Source organism: Artemia franciscana, chromosome 17 (assembly GCF_032884065.1).
Source record: "Artemia franciscana chromosome 17, ASM3288406v1, whole genome shotgun sequence".
In the NCBI taxonomy this organism is placed as follows: domain Eukaryota; kingdom Metazoa; phylum Arthropoda; class Branchiopoda; order Anostraca; family Artemiidae; genus Artemia; species Artemia franciscana.
In genome coordinates this window covers 37,588,551-37,609,010 of record NC_088879.1, presented here as the reverse complement: position 1 = coordinate 37,609,010, position 20,460 = coordinate 37,588,551, and the positions used below count along the sequence as shown (strand labels likewise).

The window sequence follows — 20,460 nt, the reverse complement described above, 5'->3', positions numbered from 1 at the left end:
TTACTTGCTGTACCTGTTTGCTTGCTTTTTCATTTTTCTTCCTCTTTGTTTTCGTCTCACACAAGCTATGCTTTTCAGTCGAAGCTAATTAACGGATTATGTTTTTTTTAATAAATAAATTGATTGATTGGCGCAACCAAATACGTTTTAAAAAATTAGGGAAAACTAGGAATTCAGCTTTTAATGAAGAAAATCTTCATTTTTCAATTTTTTTCTATTATTATTATTATTTTTTTTACAAGCGCCCGCCAATTTTAAAAATGCAGAACGTGTGTTAAAAATCAGCAGAATGTTAGCAGAAAAAATATATAATGATGAAACGCAAGAAAATATAACTTTCCCGATTGCTGAAGCAGAAGAAAAACACGGGCATTAATTGGAAGCAAACTGTGTAAAAATCCACGAATTAAATAATTAAAATATAGGCTAATGATAACATCTTTTTAACAAAAAGAGATTGGCATGAAGTGAATATAAAATGGAATATCTAAAACTCTAAGCTAGGCATTAATTTAGGCCTAGTAATCTTAATTCTAATCTTTAAACACCTATAAGAGTATGATTCGGGAGGAACAATTATGCTTTTTTTGGCATATTTATCCCTTCCAAATATTTATCCTAAAGGTCTATTTTTATTGCTTAACTTGTATCACATAAAGCACAAACATAAAATTTTTTGTTTCAATTTCAGGAATCAATGAAAAGAAAATTGATATATGTCAAATATACCAAAGTTTAAGAAAGACACATTCAATTATAACAAAGACAGGTTGAAATCCCCCTTTGGCTAGCCTAGTTTGGCAAGCGATAGATACAAGATAAAAAAAAAAGGTAAAAAGGTAAAGGATGCGGCACTAGACCGGTTTTGTCCGAACCGGCGGTACTGATCTCCGTCTCAAGGCCCTTCAGCCGAAAGTGCAATAGAGGGATGAGGGCCATTCATCCTGTGCTTTTGCACACCCTTCCTGTTTACCTTCCCCAGATTTCTCCAGGTACCCATTTAGAGCTTGGTCGACTCTGGCTGAGCTTACAGAGTCACGCCACTGACCCCCATCCCAAATCAAATAATTGGGTACACTAGGATTGAAATCCTCGCCCTCTAGGACAAAGGATCCTAAATCCAGTGCACCAATCCACTTGGCTAGGACGACTTAGATACAGATACAAGATAAACAATTAGACTATCTTATGGAGGACAGAGACGAAATATTGCGTGATGGAAAGCTCAAGACATGTCTTTAAATAATATGTTTTCCAGTTCTGTGCAACATCTTTGAATTTTGAAGTGCGAAAAGCATTGTCGAATTTCCAGAATTAGTTTCCACATATTGGTTTTCACGGTTCGGTTTGGAAACACTGGTGAAACTTTTTCATACGAAATCTGACTTTAAACATTGCATACCAAACAAAAGAAAATCATGGAAAATCCTTGTTTTCAGGTATGCATTTTCTATTAAAAAGGGTTTCATTTTGATGTACTTGGTCCTGTAATGAAAATAACAATATTAAATTCAACATATCGGTGAACCTATTATACACACTTTAAGCTAATATCATTAAAAATGTGGAATTTTACCTAACTTAACCAAACCTAACCGTAACATATTCGAAATGTTCACCATAGTAGCGTGACGATCCGATGATTGATGTCGGCAGTGTGACGTCGTGTATCACCTACGTAGTTTTCGGTCATAATAGTTTTTTCGTTCAATTTTATCCATTGGATGGGATCACTCTCAAATACAAATTTCTGTATCCACAAAATACTGTCGGAAAAGACTCCCAAACGAGTGCAAAGCATTAAAACCTATCCGACACTGGTCGGGTGTTACAGCTTGCAGAGAAAGACTTTTGCCGTGTCAAGGTCGAAAAACCACATGGTAACTCAATAATTGAAGCCGTCTTAGATGTGGACAACTTACATAAGGTATTTAAAGTGGCATATTCAATTTCCATCCTGACGTTCAAGCTGGATAAAACAATGGGTAGGTAAAGGGTTCCACACGGTGATCGATATTTATTAAACTAACATTTTGCCACGTAGTCTTACAGCCATTGCATTTGACGGAAAACTATAATCAGCATTAAGAGTAAGAACAGCATATAATTCATTACGAGCAGGAGGATTGAGCAGTCTATAATCGACATCACATGGCACAGTAAAAATGAGATGAACGTTTGGAGGCTGTTGTCCCAGTGGAGCACCACATTGATTTACATCATCCTCCACTTCTCATACTTTATGTAACCTTTGGTACCGTTTTTTCTTTTGTGTCTTACATTATTTCTTTCAAGGAATTCATTAGGTTACGAGAGATCCCATATTTTAAAGGATGTGCAAGGCGTTCTTCAATAGCTCCATCTGGGTCTAAAAAGTGCATTTGGCCATATGAAGGTAGTTCAAAATCACCTTGAGTGGTTTGTGAGATATGTGCCGCTAATTTCGTTTGTGACAAATTTGTTCAGCTAGTTTGAAGCTGAAAACATTTCAACTATTAATGGTTTTATCATTGCTTACGTTGACGAAGCTAAAGTAAAACATGAGTTTAAGTTTCAGATTTGTCAGTGGAACTCTTTAGGGAGCAAGTGACATCCCTAAAAAAAGGCGAGCAAATTCATTTGGAAATTATGGGGGTGGTAATGCAATTTGACCACGCAAGCAGCAAACCACCAAACGAGTAACCTTTATTTTCTATTCTTTCCTCAGGAAAATGGAGGACTCCACAGTGAATACATTCAATCCTGAAAGCTCCCAATGACCTTTAATAAATACTTGCATAATTTACGGCTTACTTTGACGATAATGACGATAACTTTGATAAAAATGAAAATAAACAATAACCTGAAAACTAGCTTCATCCGTGATATTGTCGTTATTTTTTGATTCAGCTTCAAGTTGCTGAATAACTTCTTCTGATAACTGAATATGTGGGTATGCCTCACGCACCCATTCCCAGTACGAGGGAGGTTTTGCGCCGCCAGTGTATGGTTTCGAGCTTTGACCTTGAAAAGTAGGCGATGGGTCCTTCAAAACAAATTGAGATGTGCCTAAAAATTAAAAGAGCAAATTACAAGGTTCATATCTTAATTTGATTTAAGAATCCGGGACCAAGAAAGTGGTTTTGCATCCCCAATGTATCGTTTTGAACTCTTTTCTCGAAAAGAAATTGCTAAAGCGTCCGAAACAAAGTGAAATATACCTAAGAATCAGAACAAACAATAGCATGTTTTTTTAATTATAATAAATTAAATCTAATTCGATTTATAATTTAGTTTAACTAATAGTCAAAAACAAGATATAGCCTAAAAGTCCGTACAACAAACGATGGGAAAGGCATTTTGGTTTTGATTTTAGTATGCTGAGTATCTCGAGAAGGGGGGGGGGTGTGGTTTAGTGCTAAGATATATCGCCATACTTAGAATGCACTAACTTGTGTAAGTGATTCCTGAAAGTCGGCAACCCCTCATGTGTATCATTGAAATTGCAAAGAAATGAAAAAAAAAAAAAAAAAAAAAAAAACAACAGGTGAGGCTAAAATGCAGCGACGTAAAAAAATATTCTTATTCAACTTGCATTCTAAATGTTCAAATGTCTGTCTGTTCACAACACCAAGCAATTGTCTGTATATTTGAAATGCCTTAATTACAACTTCATATTAAAATGCATCACAGCACATTCGCGAAACTCAACTCCATTAGCCAAAAACAATTTGGTATTTATATACTATACGAGAAGCACAGGAGTAGTGAAGTTTGGTTAATGCTAAAAAAATACCCAAGAAAGATAAAAATATGATAGTTTAGTAACTATCATATAGTAAATAGTTTATATTAAATACGTAACCTACACAACCCTATTCTTACCAAACCTAACAAAAATACCAACTAAATATTTAATTAAAATACAGCTATCCATGGTGAGATAGTATATTCTATCGCTATACATTGCAAACTAACCGGGATGAAAACTGGGTAGTGTCTCGAGTATTTTTCGTATAATACTTAAGTGCCAACAATTTTAATACTGTTTCTAATAGGCTATCAGGCTATCTCTCCTCCTTATTATATAAATTAAGTCGTTTCTGCTAACACGTTGAAGGCTTGTATATTCAATTACTAAGTGTTCATTGCCAATTTGAACTTATTTAACTTACTCAATTCATATTAAATTAAAAATTCACATATTCGTAATCAATTCAAAGTTATTTGGTCATATTCTTTTCAAATTTATCATTCCTGTAATATACAAAGTACAAGATTATAAAACATGGGTTATCATGAAGGGCGTATCCAGAGGGGAGGGATAGCAGAGTTTGACACTGCTATCCCTCTCACTCTGAATCTACTCCATCTCACTGAATCTTTTATCCGATCCATAGAAACCTAACTAAAATACATATAAATCTTGATGCTCTTTTGAAAGTTTTTTTGTGCTACCTCCCCCCCAACCGAACAAAAAACCTGGACATGTCTTTGGTTATTACACAGGTGAAATACAGGAAAATGGTAGAAACCACAACAAAACAGTTACTGCAGTAAAAGGTTCAGCAAAGTGAATAGAGCAACATTTCAAGAAAGCAGGCAATTCCCTTTGCCGTCAGCCGCCTTCAACCCCTCCAAACGGTGAAAGAGTTGAGAAATCAACTTTGTTCTTAATTACTTCATTGGGAGTTCATTTTTGCTTCTTATTGCTTAAAAAATTTGGAAGAGTAGGAAGATAAGTCTGCAAACCAAGATTGGAATATAGGACGGTACAGTGATGACAGTAGTCAAATATGGCTCTGAAGCATGAGCGCTCCGAAATGTGGATGAATATTTACTAGATGTCATCCAGAGAAATTGCTTACGGATTGTTCTGGGCACCCGGCTGACTGACCGCATTTCAAACAGTAGGTTGTACGAAAAAGTGTAGTTCAATCCCTTTTTCTAGGGCTATAATGAAATAAAGGTTGAGATGGCTAGGGCACGTTCTGCAGATGAAGGATGCCAGATTGCCAAAGATCGTCCTTTTCAGCACACCGGCTAGGGCTAGACGAAAATCAGGTCGTCCTTGTCTGGGTTGGGAGGAGGTCATAAAGAAAGATTTAAAGAAAATGGAAACTTCCTGGGAGGATGTAAAGAGGGAGGCTTTGAATAGATTGGGATGGACGAGGAGCGTGCGTAGCTGTGCTGGCCTCAGGCGGCTTGGTGATGCGGTGAGTTGTTAGTAGTAGTAGCAGTATTGCTCCAGAATCATGTAAATTTCACCATTATGTCAAAAGGACAGTACACATATCTGGATAATATATGTACTATAGCCCAAAGAAAGTTCAGAGAGAGATAAAGGAAAGTTTTGAATTCTCAAAAATGAACTTTCTCGTGACGTCAAGCCTTTCTTTTAAGGGTCATTGATAATGCTTTATTTCGAAAAACATTGCTTTATTATAGAAGATAATTCTTGAGACAATGTTGGTTCGATACCTAATTAGAAAATACCATAAAATAGTTGGGTGGCATTGCAACTTGGAAAATAGGATAGTAAAAAAAAAGAAATAGACACAAGTATGCTTTTTGTTATTGTTCCTAGCCAAGGGCATGCAAAGCAGGATTTATAATCCTACGTCCTTCAGAACAAGAGATCGATTGCTGATGGAGCAAATCCTTTGGCTTGGGTTGGGAGTCATTGGTTTGACTCTGCCAGATCATCCCAATGGAACTAGGGAGCTTATGGCTTTAATTTCCTTTTAACACCTGACTTTCAGATGACCGGTGAGGCGGAAAACACTGCTCTTTCGACTATTGCTTTAAATATTGAATTTTATTGCTTTTATTCTATAAATTTATAGCATTAATTACTTAATTCCTTGATTTTACTAAATAAGTCAAAATATCAATTGAAAGTCCATATTTGGAGGAATGAAGGACAAGAACCGTAAGTATTTAGAGTTGTGAGTAAGGACAACAAGCGTTACTTACCCGCATCACCTTTACAAATATCCAAAAGAAGATCCCTCGTACATATAAAAGAGGATATGGGGTCCTTTCATAAGAAAATACACTTGCAGCCAGGTTTAGATCGTAAATGCTCAATTAGAAAGGAAATGACTTGGTTGATTAAATATTTTGACTTAAATGTCAAAATTTGTCTAAAATCTAATTTTTTTTAATATATAATCAATTATAGTAAAAAGAAAAATATTGAAAGTCATTCTTCCCAAGAGCTTCATTTCTATCTGAGAATCAACGATTGTCAATGAACAGAATTGTCGAATTTGAGGATAGGATAATCCACGCATAACTATTGAGTAGCCTATGCATTTACAATGAGTAAGTATTTAGTGTGATTTTTGCCTTGCGACACCGTTGGTCAATTCTTCTCGGAGAATAAGCATGGAATCACCATTACCACCTATAGCAAAATTCCAACATGCTATCCCAAACGATCCTTGGTCCCAAACAGTCATGGGGGAGACCCCTTAAGCGTCCAAGAGATGATAAGAGGTTCTCTTAAAAAAAAAACGCAATTACAATCATAATTAGACTGCAATTACTCAATTATCAAAGAGTTCGTGATAACGAACTGTAGAAAGGAGCGACCCGGCTCAATTACTTACTTACTTAGACTTGGGTCCTCCCACGCCTGAGAGCGCATAAGGACTTACTTCTGATCGTCTTAAGTTTTAATGTTACTCCTTACTTTCAATTGAAAATACTTTTTTTTTATATTTATGAACATTCTTCAAACCAAGCCAGGGTATCTCCTTTCCTCTCCCATGGAAAAAAATCTCCAAACAACCCCCCCCCCCCAGAAAAAACAACCCGTACATTTACAAGTAACAAATATTTTATGTAAACATTAGGTAAAATGCATAGCTTACAGCCCTTTTCCAAGGGGCTGAGGGTTACATTGTCCCGAGAGGCAGAGTTACTGCACCTTTCAACAATGCTGAATCAAATGCCTATCTCGAAATTTTATCGGGTGTCTTTGCTGAAAAAAACGTGGGAGGGGGGCTAGTTGTAAAATTAAATTCCAATAACAAGAATTGCATTTTCATAACGAGAACCACTGAAACAGCCACTGAAAATTGAAAATTAAGGGAAACTTATCGGTTATATAATAAACACTATATGATTTTGATCGCGGATGATACGAACAAGACACAAGAAAGTGGTCAAGCAACTTCTTTATACCACACAATTAGCTTTGGCTTGGTTAGAAAATAAATTGTAGCTATATTTTATTTAAGTATTAAGTTGGTATTTTTGTTTGGTTAGGTTAGGTCACAAATTTAATATATGCTATACTTTAACCCTCCCCCTCCCAAATCTTCAAATATATAGCCCAAATTTGTTTCTAAATTATTATATTTTCATCATATTTTGTTTTATTTCATTAGCATTAATCGAATTTCACTTTTCGAGTGTTGGTAAAATTCTAGTTAATTGACTTCTTGCAAAGGGCTTAGGTTAGGGAAATGAAACTTTCAGGGATGAATCTACAGACTAAAGTATGTCCCGCGAAGGCATTTTAAGGTACCCACCTTCACTCATTCTCCCTCTTGAGGGCCCTGAAGTTTGCCTACATGACAGGTCTACCTATTGAAATTTTGACAAAACAATATTTTACCTTAATTTTCAGTTACTAGTTGCTTTTTCTCTGCCTTTAGTTCTGAAAATGCAATTCCTGTTATTTGAGTAGAATTTTGAGCCATATCAATATTTTTTTTTCTTCAAAATTTAGGAAATGTATTTGCATATCTTTAAAATCTTATAAAACGGAATTGAGCTAAGTTATAAAGCTGAAAACATTTTTTTTTTGTACTTCAATTAAGCAGAATATCTATTTTACAAGGTTTCACTTTTATAACACACATATTTTTAAAGGTCATCAAAGGTTAGGGCCCTCTAGAGGGAGAAGGAGTGGAGGTGGTTGCTTCAAAATACCTTCCCGGGACATACTTTAGTCTGTAGATTCATCCCTGAAAGTTTCATTTTCCTAACCTAAACTTTTTCTGAGATATCAAGAAGTCAATTAACTAGAATTTTACCCGAGTGTTTACTATATAACATATAAGTACCAATTGAGGTATAATATTATTATGCCCAAATTCCAACAGGCATTCCAAACCTGTCAAAAAGGCATATTTCTAAAATAGACATCAGAAGAGTATTGTTTTTGGTCCCGGAGTATGTTTTTGGTCCTGGATTCATGGCTGAAAGTTTTATTTTCCTAGCCTCACTTTCTAAGATAGCAAAAAGTAGATTGTCTAGAATTTTACCCCCTAAATTTTAATAGAGTTCCAATTAATCTGCAGCCAAATGTTTTGAATTTATTTACCTTCCTGTGGTTTTGTAGCATCATCATCATGCAATTCTGCAGTAACAAATGCAGCAACGTCATGACACTGTATATAATCACTATCAAATATAACAACATCATCAATTCCCCTCCTGAGCCTCTTTGAATTCAAATCCTCAGGCCCATGATTATGCTTATTCACCATTCTCCAACCCCCATCAAAACTAGTATGAAATCGTCCAGGACACTTAATTTTATCGTAAAAATGACACTTCCAGTAGGTTTTCCTACTTAAAGATCTTTCAATTCTATATGAATAATTTTTCTCGTCAATAAGTCTTGAACCTCTTGAGTTTTTCACTATTTGGTACGACATCATGAAACCAACTGATATTTATCCCCGCAATCGGCCGCAATGTATGGCATGAATTGTAACTTGTTTTAAATTGAAATTCATCTGTGAATTTTTTTTCCCTTAAGATCATTCCATTTCAACTAAGAGCAACAAAGCTTTATTTACGCAATACTGAATTAAAGAAAATGACTTATTAAAGGTTATTATTATTTAACAATTAAAGTATGAATATGAATAAACAACCTTCGTATATAATAAGGAAGGATATAATATGATGATAGGACATGATATTTGCCAAAAAAAAAAAAAAAAAAAAAAAAAAAAATTAGGGCCATGGCAAACAGAGCATATAGGCCTACACATTGTTTTTCTTTTGTTTTTAAGCACAACTATTCAAAAAAAAATCTCGACGCGCCATACCCACAGGGATGAAACTACAATAATTGCCTATACTAATTTAATTCATATTTTCTAAAAGCCCAACAAACGACCCTTCATCACGTCTTTTTACCCAAAATATTTCCACCCAACTCCCAGCAAAACTTCCCAGCTGTACAAAATCAACCAAAAAAATGGGATAAATCTTAATCATTCTCTCTATACATCGGACAAAAATAGTAACGATCTTTAACCCACACCCTCCCTAACTATTTTCTTCCGTTGTTAAGCGATAAAAAATTTTCACTTAACGAAATTATTCCCCCATATCTGATATCCAATATCCAATTTTTCCTGGAAAATTTCCCTGAAATTTTCTCCCCATTGAAAATTTACCCCGTAACCTCCCCCCCCCCAAAAAAAAAATTGCGGAAAACATTGTTTTCCAGTAATAAATGCTATGTGTAAAGAATGGGCAAATTATGTAACTTACAACCCTTTCAGGGGGGTCATGTCATACCCAAAGCTGCAGTTATTGGTCTTTTCAGCTAAGGTGAATCAACTTCCTTTTCGGAAAGTTGTTGTAAGTAATAAATAAATAATATATTGAAGCTAATGGATCTTTGCTTTAGGATTAAATTTAAAAAGTGTTTCAGCAGCCGTTCTTAAAAAATTAGGACAAACAGTCAAAATTTAGCGTAAAGAGCAAGGTGTTAACAAGAGGGACAAGGACGGACAAGAGCCACTCCCCGTAAACTTTTTTACGGATGATTCATCCTGAAAAATTATCCATTGCATATTTTCATTTGAAAAAGACTTCAATCGCTAATCAGTCTCTCGATCATTCGGGAAATGCCTATTTCCGTGGAAATTTTTTCCTGGAAATCAAAATACGCGGAAAATAGCCCCCGAACATTTCCCCCGAAAAATCTTAACATGCAAAACTTACGTAGCAAAGAGGATGTAAAGTAATTAAAAAGAATTTCGTGTAGGAATTCTATCAAATCCCCCTCTGTAAAATTTCCCCTTAAAAATTCACCACCAGAAATTTCTCTCCCCAAGGAAGATTCTCGCTACTGAAATCGATCCTAGAAAAGTCCACCCCCGGAAAATGTATGTATATTTCTCACTAACAAATTTCTACGTAAACAATGGGCAAATTTCGTAACTTAAAAGCCTCTCTCCACCGACTTCAGGGGGTCATTTTACCCCTAAGAACATAGTTATTTGAATTTTCAACTATAGGCTACTGAACAAAATGGCTCTCTCAAATTTTGATCACACAACTTTGGGAAAAAAATGACCTTGGAAGGGGGACAAGCTGCTCTCCAGCCTATTTTGTCACTTAAAAGTGGCATTAGAACTTTCAATTTCCGTTAAAATGCACCCTCTACTGATCGTTTAGAACTTTTATTTCAATAAGATCACCCCCCCCCCACCCAAAAAATCTGTTTTCTGTCTTCTGGCAAAAATAGCAAAAATAAGCATTTTTGTATACATGAGCTCAAAACTTCTACAGTAGATTCTTTGGTACGCTGAATCTGATGATGTGATTTTCATTAACAATCGTTGAATTTTAGGAGATGTTCCCCCTAATTCAAAAATCAGGCAAATTTTCTCAGGATCGTAACTTTTAACACATAATAAGCTAATTCTTGTACGCATCTATTAATATCAAAATTTCTTTTTTAAAGTTTCGGTTACTATTGAGCCGAGTCACTCCTTGCTTGCACTTCGTTACCACGAACCGTTTGAAACGCTAGAGCAGTGCCTCTGAAAAAGAGATCATGGCAAAGGAAGGAGTTTCAGCCATTTTGTGCCAAATTTTCAGATTTTTGGCCTGATCAGTGTTTATACTATATCCAGCAAAAATTTCTGATATGCCCAATTGGCTTAGAAGCATCGAAAACTACATAAATATTCAAAGATCATATTGCCACAAAAAATGAAAGCGGGAGGGATGGAGAAGCCTTTCCCAGAAGCAATGTTTTTATAATGAACGGATCATACCCCAAAAATACAAACGTCACCTCCTGTAAAATTGTTTCAATTGAACTAAAATCAAGTTTTTGCGACAAGCACTGATGCTTACCGCTATTCGTAATAATAAATAAATAAATAGGTACTTGAGGGCATCAAGCCATGGCTAGTTCAAGAAAAATCTAAGACAGATAGTCCGAGTGAGTGAGAGGCAAATCTTGCATAAGTCCTTTTTAGGATTGTACAAAAATGATGTCAGTTCATTTGTTGATAAATAAGTCTATCTATAGATAAGATTTATTCATCATGAAATACACATACAATATTACATTCTACTTTTCCTCCAAAGGCACTTTGGCCTGTAAAGAAGGGGGAAGATAAACGAGTCACTTACTCCGAGAAGAAAAAAAATTAAAATAATCACTTACTCATAAAGAGAAGAGCAAAAGTAGAAAAAAGAGAATATAAATAAAATAAAAACTATAAAAAACAAAACTAAATAGACTAATAGATTGTATATATAAACAGATAAAATAACTTCTAAGAAGCCAAATGACGTATCATCCGTCCATACGTCATTCCAAGGGCAAATTAAGCTAGATAGGGGGATACTAAAACTCAAAACGAACAGCAATTATCATGGCACTTGCGTGCTATAGCGACCACACTAAAGAAGTAAAGTTAATCCTAATTAATATACCAAATTTGATGAAAAAACAATACTTTAGTAACAAAGTTAGGGAAAGTACAACGAAGAATTATGGAAACCTGGCCGCCCAGAACGCATTATACTAAATACCAAACCTAATTAATCTTTAATTCAATCTTTATCTTTAATCAAAACCTTTATTAATTAAATATTTAATTAAAATATACCTGCATAGTTACCGTTTATCTCACTCAGGCTAAGCCGATTATCTTCGAGTGGATACAGAAAACCAGATTTAAGATCAAGAACAACGTGTGGTCGCTAAAACAAGCAGGTATTATTGTCAGGCATAGGGAGGGATACCACTGCCTCAATAACCTCATCATTGCGCTAAAGTTCGACTTTTCTCCGCCTCTGCTTCAAAAACTTGTACTCTAGTAGAAGAGCAATATCATAAAAAAGGTCATAAGTAAAGGGAGGGGAATCAGGCCCTGCATCAAACAACATTATTGTAAAATACACATTTACCGTTTTTTTTATGTACGACCAGAGGCGGGTCCAGGGGGCGGGGTCACGCCCCCTCCCTAAAGAGGTGATGGATTTGTGGTTAGGAACGTTTGCACTGGTTTGGGTTGGGACGAAAGTTATTTTTTTTGTAATTAGTTTTAAATAGTTGGACTTTAGTTTTTAATTATTAAGACTGTTTCTTTTTCAAACAAGCTTGAAAAAAGGTTGTAGTCACTTTGTGCGGTCTCTGTTATATTTTACTAATATCGCTTAGAATGAGCCCTCTCGCAACATTCTAGGACCACTGGGTCGGTATGATCACCCCTGGAAAAAAAAACAAATAAACACGCATCCGTGATCTGCCTTCTGACCAAAAATACAAAATTCTACATTTTTGTAGATAGGAGCTTGAAACTTCTACTAATAGGGTTCTCTGATACGCTGAATCTGATGGTGTGATTTTCATTAGGATTCTGACTTTTAGGGGGCGTTTCCCCCTATTTTCTAGAATGAGGCAGATTTTCTCAGGCTCGTAATTTTTGATGGGTATAACTGATCTTGATGAAACTTATATGTTTAAAATCAGCATTAAAATGCGATTCTTTTGATGCAAGTATTGGTACCAAAATTCCATTTTTTAGAATTTCGGTTACTATTGAGCCGGGTCGCACCTTACTACAGTTCGTTACCATGAACTGTTTGATAGTTTTGGACGAATAGAAGAGGAAATACTAACTTAGAGCTCTGAACTGACATGACTCTAGACTGAGAGGACTAGCCATTATAAACATTCACCTAAATACTGAGGTAGACTTCGACCGTATAATAAATAGATATGGTTACAAGGCGAAGGATACTTATTCAATCTAATCAGTAACTTCTCTTTCATTGATCTCAAGTTTTTTGTTTTTTTGTTGTTGTTTGATTCAGTGTCTTTTCTCCTCTCGTAGAATTCACTTCAGAAGGTTAGACTTCATTGTTTTTTTTTTAGCACTGAAGACGACTTGGCGTCTGATATCCTTGTCGATATTTTTGCTTGATTTTCATCTTCATATTTTGCTACTGGCTGACAAAATCCTCGTTTTTTACCTATTTGATTATACCCTTTTCATTTATTATTTCCTTTCTTGTTTTTATACGTGTATAATATTATAGACAAAAACTTTCTAGGATGCTGATTTTCACAAGGTATAGCAGTTCATCTTTTTATTAAACTGTATCTACAAAGTCTATGTTTCAAAGTGTGTTATTTGACTGATTTGGGGCACTTATATTTTGGGCTAGGTCACCCCAGGGACCACTTTTTCCGTCTTTTTGGCTTTTTGGATTAAAATGTTTATTCCAAAATTGTCATTCGATGTCATGTGGAAATCCGTGGACACGAAAAGTTCCTAAGCGTTCATAAGCGTTTTATTCATGACGGAAACACCCCTTAAGTCAACTTTATACGAATACACTTCCTATACGATGATTCGAAAAATACATATATGGAAAATGCGTCACTCTTTACTTTTTCAACGCTTTAGCGACAATCCTAAATTGTTTTCTGTGACACAGCTGCGAAAATTCTGTATGTTGGATGAATACAGGAAATGAGGTAATCACCATGGGGGGTAGTCCCCAGTGGGGTAATCACCCATTGAAACCTACACGTTTTTAAGGATATAAGTTTCATGTCAATAGAAAAACATTTTTTTTTGACAAGTTTTCACGGTTTTTAACACCTGAGGTCAACTCCTACTGGAATTTGAGGTCATTTTAGCAAGGGAACCACGTTCCTTTTGTTGCTATTAATAGCAACAAAAAAGTATTATTTAAGGGATAGTGAGCTAGGCTAACTCAAGAAAAAATATTCTATTAAAACATTCAAAATGGATAAATATCAATTAACTATCTTAGTGCATAGTTTGTATGCCTAATTGAGCTGAATCACAAAATATCAGATTCTAATCTATCAAAATGTCTTTCTCAGGTATTTGTCTTTTGACTGGTCAATAGAGGACACAATATGAAGTGTTAGTTGATCGGCTGTGTGTTGACTGAAATTATTTTTTATTCTAAATTCATATGGATTACCTAATCAATGTGTTTTGATTACAATTGTACAGAGTCAGAAAAAGAAATACAAATCAAATTCATTTTAACACGAAAATCCCCCATCTCCCCCTAGAAAATTTTTCCCCATATGTAAAATAACGACAGAGTTTCTACATTAAAAAAAGTATTTGCAAAATTATGCTGAATAACCCATTAACGAAACTATTGGTTTCCAAAGACAGAAAACTTATAGGACAAGGGAATTTCATAACTTTGGAAGAGTGCTAGATGGCAGAATTCACAATTAACTAACCCATAAATTGAATGCCCAAAAATCTGAGTAGTGTGAACGGAAAGGACTATGAAGTATTTGGGCTGAGGGGTCTCTAGATTCAGCTAGGGCGAAAATATCTAAGAATGTTATACAGGGAAGTTCGAAAAAAACTTTATACCTAAAACCTTCGCTAAGCTATATTTAACCGCTTATTAAAGTTCCTTGGCGATCGAATGAACGGTGCAGTAATACAGGAGAGAGAATAACGAGGACTTTTTTTCCCAAGACAGTGAATGAACAAAACCTATTTGAATATTTTTGCCCTATATCTAAGGGCCGTCTTCAGCAAAGAAAATAACAAAAATAACACAAAAAACACTTAGCCTAAAATAAAAGTTCTTGGTTAAAAATCCATTTTTTAAAATAGCCTCGGCATAGTTACTTCTTAACGAAAAGTTAAGCCAAGACTCAACTCAATAAAGGGGGACTCAACTAAGTCCCCCTGAAAACGTCTGTACACTTCATAATTAACAATTGCTATATGTAAACAATGGTCAAAGTTTGTAACTTGTAGCCCCTCTCCCGGGGACTGAGGGGGGGATAAGTCATCCACAAAGACATATTTATTAAGTTTTCGACTAAGCTGAACAGAATATTTATCTCAAAATTTTGATCCGGTGACCTTGGGGAAAAATGTGCGTGAGAGGAGGACTAGGTGCCCTCCAAATTTTTGGTCACTTAAAAAGGGCACTAGAACTTTCAATTTTCGTCAGAATGAGCACTATTTCGACATTCTAGGACAACTGGGTCGATACGATCATCCCTGGGAAAAAAACAACAAATAAACACGCATCCATGATTTGTCTTCTTGCAAAAAAATACAAAATTCCACTTTTTCGTTGATACAAGCTTGAAACTTCTACAGTAGGGTTATTTGATACGCTGAAGCTGATGGTGTGATTTTCGTTCATATTCTATGACTTTTAGGGGATGTTTCCCCCTATTTTCTAAATTAAGACAAATTTTCTCAGGCTCGTAACTTTTGATGGGTATGACTAAACTTGGTGAAACTTATACATTTACAATCAGCATTAAAATGTGATTCTTTTGATGTAACTATTGGTATCAAAACTCCGTTTATAAGAGTTTCGGTTACTATTGAGGTGGGTCGCTCCTTACTACAGTTTGTTACCACGAAATGTTTGATTTGTTGTCTTACAAACTTCAAAAAGAGCTCATTCAACTGGACATTGAAAGGCCTAGTTCCCTCTTTATTAGTCGATAGTAATTGGAGGGCAACTAGCCCCCCCCACCTCCACCATTCACCGAACACATAAAATCCAAATTTTTAGATGGCCATCTTGTTCAACGTAGTTAAAACGTCCGGAAGCTATGTCTTTGAGAATGACACCTCCCCACACACAGCCCTCAATGTATGGGTTGTAACTTATGCCGTAGGGGCATATAAGATATACATAGAAAATGTGATCGTAAAACTCCAGAATGGGCTCATTTGATAGGAAATCAGATGTAATAGTGTCCTTTTTAAGATTCAGAGTGATCAGAGGGTGGATACCCCCCCTAAATCTCGTATTTTACCGAAATGCATTTTACATTCATGAGTAAAAAATTATCAAAACCTTAAAAGGCAGGGGAGTTATCAGCCCTACTAATGTTAATGTTTACTCGCTTTCAGTTTAACTCGGCTTTTTATTATAATTAAATAAAAAAACAAGTTTTTTCAACTGAAAGTAAGGAGCGACATTAAAGCTTAAAACGAACAGAAATTACTTCGTCTATGAAAGGGACTGCTTCCTCATCAACGTCCCGCTCTTTACGCTAAACTTTGACTCTTTCTCTCAACTCTTCTTTTTAAAACAGTAAAAAACTTTAGCGTAAAGAGCGGGTCGTTGATGAGGAAGCAGCCCCTTTCATATACGAACTAATTTCTGTTCGTTCCAAGTTTTAATGCAGCTCCTTACTTTCAGTTGGAAAGACTTGTTTTTTATTTAATTTCTGAACGTTTTTGAATCAATGCATGTTTTGATTTTGGCTCTCCGCAGAGGAATAATTAAAACGAAATTTGCATATTTTTTTTTGGCTAAATGGTTTTCTCATAATTTTGATCGAATGATTTTGAGAAAAAAAGAGTGGGGGAGGAAGCCTAGTTGCCCTCCAATTTTTTGGTTGATTAAAAAGGCAACTAGAACTTTTAATTTTTTACTAATCTTTTTATTAGTAAAAGATATACGTAACTTATAAATTAGCTTACATAAAGAACTTTTTATTCTCATGTTTTTACTACATATATGAGAGGGTTCGCCCCCTCGTCAGTACCTCTCTCTTTACACTAAATCTTAAATTTTGTCCCAATTCATTAAGAATGACCCCTGAATCACAGAAGCCTTAGAATAAATAGTTGACATTACTAAAAATACTTTAGCGTAAAGAGCGAGGAATTAGGAGGAGGTGAGCCCCTCATATGGGTAATAATTTCTGTTGGTTTTAAGTTTTAATGCTGCTTCTTACTTCCAGCTGAAAAAACTTTTTCATATTCATTTTTTCATTGTTTTTTTTTTAAATAAGGCTAGTAAATCCTGAGCTCCCTTCATGGAAATTTTCTTCCCCCATGACAAATTCCTTGATGGAAAGTTCTCCCAGCATATCCCCCTCTTCTCAATCCCTCCCCCAACCAAAAAATCCTCCTGAAAACGCCTGCACACTTCCCAATAACCATTACTATATGTAAGCACTGGTCAAAGTTTGTAACTTGTAGCCCCTCCCACGGGGACTGTGGGGGAGTAAGTCGTCCCCAGAGACATAGTTATAAGGTTTTTCGACTACGCTGAATAAAATGGCTATCTCAGAATTTTGATCCGTTGACTTTGGGAAAATAATTAGCGTGGGAGGGGGCCTAGGTGCCCTCCATTTTATTTTGGTCACTTAAAAAGGGCAGTAGAACTTTTCATTTCCGTTGAGCCCTCTCGCAACATTCTAGGACAACTGGGTCGATACGATCACCCCTGGGGGAAAAAAACAACAAAAAAACAAACAAATAAACACGCATCCGTGATCTGTCTTCTGGCAAAAAATACAAAAATTCCACATTTTTGTAGATAGGAGCTTGAAACTTCTACAGTAGGGTTCTCTGATACGCTGAATATGATGGTGTAATTTAATGGTTTAAGATTCTATGACTTTTAGGGGGTGTTTCCCCCTATTTTCTAAAATAACGCAAATTTTCTCAGGCTCGTAACTTTTGATGGGTAAGACTAAACTTGATTAAACTTATATATTCTAAATCAGCATTAAAATGCGATTCTTTTGATATTAAATAAAAAAAACAAGTTTTTTCAACTGAAAGTAAGGAGTGACATCAAAACTTAAAACGCACAGAAATTACTTCGTATATGAAAGAGGCTGCTTCCTCATCAACGCCCCGCTCTTTACGCTAAAGTTTGACTCTTTCTCTCAATTCTTCTTTCTAAAACAGTAAAAAACTTTAGCGTAAAGAGCGGGGCGTTGATGAGGAAGCAGCCTCTTTCATATACGAAGTAATTTCTGTGCGTTTTAAGTTTTGATGTCACTCCTTACTTTCAGTTGAAAAAACTTGTTTTTTTTATTTAATTTCTGAACGTTTTTGAATCAATGCATGTTTTGATTTTGGCTCTCCGCAGAGGAATGATCAAAACGAAATTTGCATATTTTTTTTTGGCTCAATGGCTTTCTCATAATTTTGATCGAATGATTTTGAGAAAAAAAGAGCGGGGGACGAAGCCTAGTTGCCCCCCGATTTTTTGGTTAATTAAAAAGGCAACTAGAACTTTTAATTTTTTACGAATCTTTTTATTGGTAAAAGATTTACGTAACTTATAAATTAGCTTACGTAAAGAACTTTTGTATTCTCATGTTTTTATTACATATATGAGGGGATTCGCCCCATCGTCAGTACCTCGCTCTTTACACTAAAGCTTAAATTTTATCCCAATTCATTAAGAATGACCCCCTGAATCACAAAAGCCGTAGAATAAGTAGTTGAAATTACCGAAAATACTTTAGCGTAAAGAGCGAGGTATTAGAAGGAGGTGAGCCCCTCATATGGGTAATAATTTCTGTTTGTTTTAAGTTTTATTGCTGTTCCTTACTTCCAGCTGAAAAAGCTTTTTCACTTTTATTTTTTAATTGTTTTTTTTTTTAATAATGCTAGTAAATCCTGCTCTCCCTTCATGGAAATTTTCTTCTCCCATTACAAATTCTCGAAGGAAAGTTCCCCCAGCATATCCCCCTCTTCTCAACCCCTCCCCCAAACCAAAAAAATCCTCCTGAAAACGCGTGTATACTTCCCAATAACCATTACTATATGTAAGCACAGGTCAAAGTGTGTAACTTGTTGCCCCTCCCACGGGGACTGTGGGGGAGTAAGGCGTCCCCAAAGACATAGTTATAAGGTTTTTCGACTACGCTGAATAAAATGGCTATCTCAGAATTTTGATACGTTGACTTTGGGAAAATAATTAGCGTGGGAGGGGGCCTAGGTGCCCTCCAATTTTTTTGGTCACTTAAAAAGGGCACTAGAACTTTTCATTTCCGTTAGAATGAGCCCTCTTGCAACATTCTAGGACAACTGGGTCGATACGATCACCCCTGGGGAAAAAAAAAACAAAAAAAAAAAACAAATAAACACGCATCCGTGATCTGCCTTCTGGCAAAAAATGCAAAATTCCACATTTTTGTAGATAGGAGCTCGAAACTTCTTCAGTAGGGTTCTCTGATACGCTGAATCTGATGGTGTGATTTTCGTTAAGATTCTATGACTTTTAGGGGGCGTTTCCCCCTATTTTCTAAAATAACGCAAATTTTCTCAGGCTCGTAACTTTTGATGGGTAAGACTAAACTTGATGAAACTTATATATTTAAAACCAGCATTAAAATGCGATTCTTTTGATGTAGCTATTGGTATCAAAATTCCATTTTTTAGAGTTTTGGTTACTATTGAGCCGGGTCGCTCCTTACTACAGTTCGTTACCACGAACTGTTTGATAGCTATAGGTATCAAAATTCCAGAGTTTTGAGTCTTTTTTAGAGTTTTGGTTACTATTGAGCCGGGTCGCTCCTTACTACAGTTCGTTACCACGATTTCTGTTCGTTTTGAGCTTCATTTATTTATTGCTCATTCTAGGCTTAATGGTGGTCTTTACTCTTCCTTGAAAAACTTGTCTTGAGGAGAAGTTTTTTAAGTTAAAACAAAAGAAAATCGCATTCACTACTGATAATTTTTATATGATCGTAAGTTTATGCGTGATAAGATTTAGGGTTCCAGCAAGGTGACAAATTGGAAAGATTTAAGTTAGGCTAATGTAAGAGATGTTCAGTAGTAAAGGGAAACATTAAGAGTTTAATAGTTAGAGGGGATTTGCAAATTTTTTCGCTATTAAGTCCTAGGCTAGTGAATATGATTAACTTCTTCGGACGTTTTGTAAAGATGCCACGAGTTCGGCTACTTAAATTGGCTTATTTAGAAGCTCTTGGAAATGAGTCTCCTAGTTCGTGGCTGTACTAGGCAAGGCAAATTTTAAAAGATGGCAGATTGGGGGAAATATGGAATAATGGATTAGGTATAGATAATAAGGTGACAAAAATGGTGGGCAATATTTTACTTGACCTAGATATACACGGTTAACAGTGCAAAAGAAGTCGCTCAGATATACTGTGACTAGGCGCAGTCGTGAAGGAGACATGGGGTGAGGGATTCTTTTTAAAGTAAGCTTAAGAAAGGAGGAGCTAATGTGCATTACTGAGTTGAAGGTTTATGAACAGTTTATAACTTGGGGCAAGAAGAAACCGTTAAGGGGAGTGGAAATCGCAGCATGGTACTCACTTTTGCCCCATGTATGGAGGTAAGGATGAGACAGAAATGTAAGGATGTCGGGGGTTTGCTAAAAGACGACTTGCGAGTATAAAGAGGGACGATTGTTTTGTAAGTGTGGATGAGCGGTATATCT

General features: G+C 35.7%; 1 protein-coding gene across 3 annotated transcripts in view; it reads right to left on the bottom strand.

Annotated features, from left to right (window-relative positions):
• The window catches only part of LOC136038217 (uncharacterized), a gene marked incomplete in the record, with an annotated part of 124,171 nt that overhangs the window by 59,223 nt on the left and 44,488 nt on the right, over positions 1 to 20,460 (bottom strand). For 2 of the 3 annotated variants that reach the window (XM_065721304.1, XM_065721305.1), the window contains 1 exon segment: positions 2,843 to 3,048. In XM_065721304.1, the coding sequence (XP_065577376.1) occupies positions 2,843 to 3,048 (206 nt within the window). 3 annotated transcript variants of the gene reach the window in all.